The sequence below is a fragment of the Octopus bimaculoides genome, chromosome 21 (assembly GCF_001194135.2).
Source record: "Octopus bimaculoides isolate UCB-OBI-ISO-001 chromosome 21, ASM119413v2, whole genome shotgun sequence".
Lineage (NCBI taxonomy): Eukaryota > Metazoa > Mollusca > Cephalopoda > Octopoda > Octopodidae > Octopus > Octopus bimaculoides.
This window is the reverse complement of record NC_069001.1, coordinates 39,381,500-39,386,918: the sequence shown is the minus strand read 5'-3', so window position 1 is coordinate 39,386,918 and position 5,419 is coordinate 39,381,500. Positions and strand designations below refer to the sequence as shown.

General features: G+C 41.5%; 1 protein-coding gene across 1 annotated transcript in view; it reads right to left on the bottom strand.

Annotated features, from left to right (window-relative positions):
* The window catches only part of LOC106879088 (voltage-dependent calcium channel type A subunit alpha-1), a 464,783-nt gene extending 460,235 nt beyond the window's left edge, over positions 1-4,548 (bottom strand). Inside the window, exon 1 of the mRNA XM_052975441.1 lies at positions 2,636-4,548. Within this exon, the coding sequence (XP_052831401.1) occupies positions 2,636-2,756 (121 nt within the window). The 5' untranslated portion in view covers positions 2,757-4,548. The remainder of the gene's footprint in view (positions 1-2,635) is intronic.
* Between the last annotated feature and the right edge of the window lie 871 nt (positions 4,549-5,419).

Sequence of the window (5,419 nt, the reverse complement as noted above, 5' to 3'; positions counted from 1 at the left end):
CAGGGGGGGGTCTTGGATACAGCTGAAACTACAGGTGGAGAGGGACTGTTAAGTACTGCATTGACCGCAGTAGTCGGAGGAGGGGAAGACTTGAATATTGTATTGCCTCAAGCTGGTCAGTGGGGGTTGAGGGATTAATGAACAGGATATAACAGTACCAAAGACAGATCGAACCGACAAACATCTGACCGAATGTTTGTCTCCCTCTTGGTCAGTAGCTTAATAATGAGCATTTAGGACGAACCCCTTACCCCAGTTCAAGGACATAACTTATCAAATATAGCTTAAAATTTACATGGGGCCGCGTTAGGGATCACAAAAATGGGCCGCGAACCTATGATTGTTGCTTAATTATTCCTTCATGATAGAAAGTTTAATAACATCATTTTAATGCTCCCAGCCGGAATCGAAACCTGGCAACAGATTTGTTCTGCTACAAAATTTTAAAAGGTCTTAAACACATACACGCGCAGCCACACAATATATCTATGTCTATAGTCATATACACCCACAAATATATACTTAAAAGGAGAGTCACATCCACACACACTTGTATATGAGTGTGTGTGTGTGTGTGTGTAACATTATATATGTGACTAGGTGAGTATAGTGTGTGCATGAAGGGATGGGTGTTGATAATGGTTGGCATCAGATCAGCACTGAACGATTAAACCGATAATAAACAGGCTTTCCGCCCAAGGCCATCCCGTCCTTTTGGGTATCAACAACTAAATTTACCCATGCTGCTCTTCCTTTTTAAAGACATTAGGACGGGGTTTGTGGAAAATTGACTGCTATTTCTAGAAGATGGTTTCCGTCGCAGTTTTAATTATATTTTTGTGCATGTTTGATGCTGAAGTGAGCCACGTTCGCTGAGGTGTTTAGGTGGGTTACTCGTTGGGATGTGTAGGGGAATCCCACTCACCATGGTGTTTAGATGAGTCGCCCCTTGTCGTGTTTAGCTGGCTCGCTCGTAGTTAAAGAGGGTGATATTTCGGCGGGTCACGCATCCTGGTTTCAAACATATGGCTAGCGTTTAGATGGTCACTCATTGAGTTGTCAGCAAATGGCTGGTGTTTAAAGGGGTTACTGGACGGGGGTTACAATAGCAACTGGATATATTTAAATGGGTCACAAGCAATAAAGTTAGCATTTGGCCTCAGCCAACATTTGTTAATTGTTGTTTAACTCGCACACGAACCGGCATTCAGATAGAAACTGGTCGATATCTCTGTGTGTGTGCGTGTGTGTGTGTGTGTGTGTGTGTTAACGTCAGTGCACACGTGGGTGCAACTCTTTACGCACGGATATGCACAGAGCAAGAATTTTTTCTTTTAACATTGATACCATGTGCTGGCACCTCCTCCTGACACGTGTGCACACACTATCTACCCACACATCCACCTACCAAGCCTACCTATATATATACCTATATATCTATGTATCTACGCAGCCACCCGTCTGCCTACATACATGTAACTATTGATATTAGTGAATGTATTCTCCATTAGCATCGCAATCTCTCTTTCTGCTTCCCTGTCTCTCCACCCGGGTACACGGGTACACGCATTACGGACACACACACAGTCTAGTCACATGTACGTCAGTAGACACCTATACCAATACAACTCATATAGACAACTGCTTTATTGTGTAGAGTGGAAAAGTGCCCACCTCCATCGACAGTTATGCATATGCACGTTATATAAGCATATATATATATATGTGTGTGTGCATATAAACATGTGTGTGTGTGTGTGTGTGCACGAGCGCAAATACACGCATACATGCTTACATACACATATTTACACGTGCACACGAATACATGTACACACACCCAATACACAGGTATGCATGAAAGAGAGAGAGGGGGGCAGTGAGAAAGAATGTGTGTGTGTGTGTGCGTAGATATATTCCGCTGTTTGTACGGGGAACAGTTACACATTTAAATATTGATGGGAAACCACTGCATTCTTTGTATTTTTATGAAGGATTATAGTTCTATTATTATTTTTTTATTTTATGGTATCAATTCCTTTGCGGTTGGTTTGGAATGGTAAGGTTTGTAATTCCGTGTATTTAGGAACTTTACAGGTTCAAACTAACTACGAGGAAACCAGGCGGAAACATAAAAAAATAAACTTGATAATGGATAAAACTAAACGACAATCGTTTTCAATACAACGCGCGCGCGCGCGCGTGCTTGCATATATATCTATAATCATTTTCTTTTCCTCTCTCTCTCTTTGTATGTGTGTGCGATTTATATAAACACGAAAATAAACGTATATATACATACATCGATTTGTAAATACCTATATATAAATGCACCTCTCCCCCTCTCTCTACGTATATATATATATATATATATATATATGCACATACACTCACTCCCATTAACATCTTTATATGTACACACACATAAATACACACACACACATGTATGCATATATACATCCAGCTGATGTGAAATCGTGGTATGAGGACGTAGCGAGCGCACACACGCACAGAGAACAGATGTTTACCGTGTTGTTACCATATGCTGAGAGCTGCGGTGGTCAGAGAAAAGAAACTTGGATGAAGGGAATTAAACAACAACAACAACAAACATTACAAGCTGATTGGAACAGCTTACCTTCATAATCCCCTTCGTCTTCGTCGTTATTCTCCATTGGGTTACTGTAAGATCCCTGATTATTCTCGTTCGAAAGATCCTCGTTAGAATAATTGTGTCTCGTTACACCGCGCACCTGCATTTTGACACCTTTCAATGTGAGCCCTAACAAACTGTAATTTGCATATTTTTCTATATATGTTTATATTTTTTTATATATACACTCCTGTATATATGTGGATATCTCGTATTAATTGTATATCATGATGTGTGTATATATTGTAAATAATACGGTTTGTCTTTGCTTACGAGCATTTTAATCAGTGCAAACATGTGTATATAGAAATATACAAATAAATATATGTAATAGACCTATGCATGTATATAGCTATGTTCATTCATATAGACAGATAGGTATAGATAGATAGATAGATAGATAGATAGATAGATAGATAGATAGATGTTTGGAAGGGGGGGGGGTGAATAAATGTTTATGTGCGTGTGTGCGTGTAGGTGTGTGTGTGTGTGTGTTTGTGTGCGTGTATATGTATTGCGGTTTTTTTCTAATTATTGCGAGTGTCTCGTTTCATCTTTTCGATTTTATGTAGACCTGTATATATACAACTTATAGTTCCGAAATTTCCACCAAGATATCCAGGTATATTAGTCAATATTTCGAGGATTAAACCGTCCCGTAAACACATCCACCCGACTCGGGTACACATTGCCTTTTCTTCCTTGTTTAAGTTGATAATATCAAACTTATGTACACTCAATCCTTCTCTGTTATTATCAAGCGATAATGTTGTTGCTGTTGTTAATGCCGTGTTGCTAAACCACCGTGAACCCCTTTAAAATAAGGTGTGGACGAATCAGTGAGTTGTCGGATCGATACCACCCGAAGACAGACACGTATTGTCTGCCTCTGAAAAATCCTCATGCCGAAAGGGAGCTAGAAAAATTTTAGGGATCACTTTTTTCTTTCCTTCATATATAAATAATGTGCACTTAAATATTATACGCACACAAAGTTAAGTGCATGTGTAGATATATATATATGTGCGTATATATATATATATATGTGATTTTTGCGTTTTCTTTTAATTCAAATCGTTTATAACATTCTGCTTTTCCTGCTTTCTTCTTTTTTTTCTCTCCCCCGTTTCCGTTCGGGTATATAATCTTAGACTTCAGTTCTATATATAATTAGACTTCGGGTGTATATAAATATACATGTTTCTGTGTAGGTGTATCTATATATGTTTGGAATCAAGCCTTTGCGCAAATGTGGATATCGTGTGCTATTACTGCCGGAAAGATGACAAGCCGAGTTGAAATCTTACTTTTTTCGTTTGTCGAAAACCAGATGTGCATTTGGTCCAAGTTTAGGGCGACTCCCAGGAAAACCAATTCCAGTTTATCTTTTTTTTGTCTTCGAAGGAAAGAAATGGTATTTACACAGCTCCAATAGAATCATTTCTAGCGAGAAAAAAAGCGAAGAAATATCATAAAAGAGAGAGACTTGCTTAAGCTCGCTCGCTTCATTAGACCCATTTCGCTCTCAGATCTACCGATGCTCATTCTGCGTGTATATGTATGTGGATATGACAAATAAGCGATATGTGTGTGTGTGTGCGTGTGTGTGTGTGTGTGTGTGTGTGCATACGTGTATGCTGTGTGGAATATGTAGATCTGTTCGCTTTTCTCTCCACGTATGTGTGAGTGTGATGTGCAACAGGAATATGTATTTGTCTATCCGTGTAAGTATGTGTGTTTGTGTGTGCGCGCGCACACACGCCTCTCTGTCTCCAGCTCCGCCACCCTCACTCTTCTCTCTACAGGTAATACTGCTGTACAACACCTCTCTCTCTCTCTTCTCTTCTCTCTCCTTCTCTCTTCTCCACTCACACCTGACTCAATGGCCACAGTTCAGTGATGACACAGGTGTCACACACCACCACCGCCGCCGCCGCCACCACTACATGCTGACGATACCACCACCACCACCACCACCACCATCGTCACCAATGTCATCTCTCTTTCTCTTTCTCTCTCTCTCTCTCTCTCTCTTCGATGCTGTCCGGTTGGGCAGATGGTATCAGTAACAACAACACAACCGCCACCACCACCACCGCCACCACCGCCAGCATGCAGTCAACTACAATGACAACGGCTGCTGCATTTGCTGCTGCTGCTGCTGCTGTTGTTTCTATTGATGTTGTTGTTGTTGCCGCCGCCACCGCCGCTCTGCACGCCACCGCCAGCCTTTACAACAAAAACTACTGTTGCTGCTGCAGCACGTAACTGTCAACAAGCGCTGCTACCGACGCCGACTTCACCAGCGGCAGCAGCAGCAACGCACCCAACGCCACCGCCGCCCCCTCTACCACAGCCGAAGCCTCGATGCAATCACTCGCTCTGCTAGAAATAACAGCTAAATCACATCCTACTCTTTTTTAGAAAAAAAAAGGACGTGTTCTAAGCCAGGTGGACACGGTTGGAACGTCCTTGAATATAATACTACTCAATGAGGATCGCATAACTTGCGTCCACATGTTCACTGTCACATGAACTGTTCATTGCTCACTAAAACTTTGGTCCTTCACCGCCGCTGTTTGCAAGGGATCGCGTCACCTTTCTAGAAACAGCAGCCAAAACAACCTCAAACCATTTAACAAATAGGACGCACTTATATGGATGGATGGTCACCTGGAATGTCTTATTACAGGTTTGTTGGAACAAGGAATGGTCTAGGGTTAAACCACAACATTAAACACAGGTAGCCCCCCCCTGCCAACTTCCATT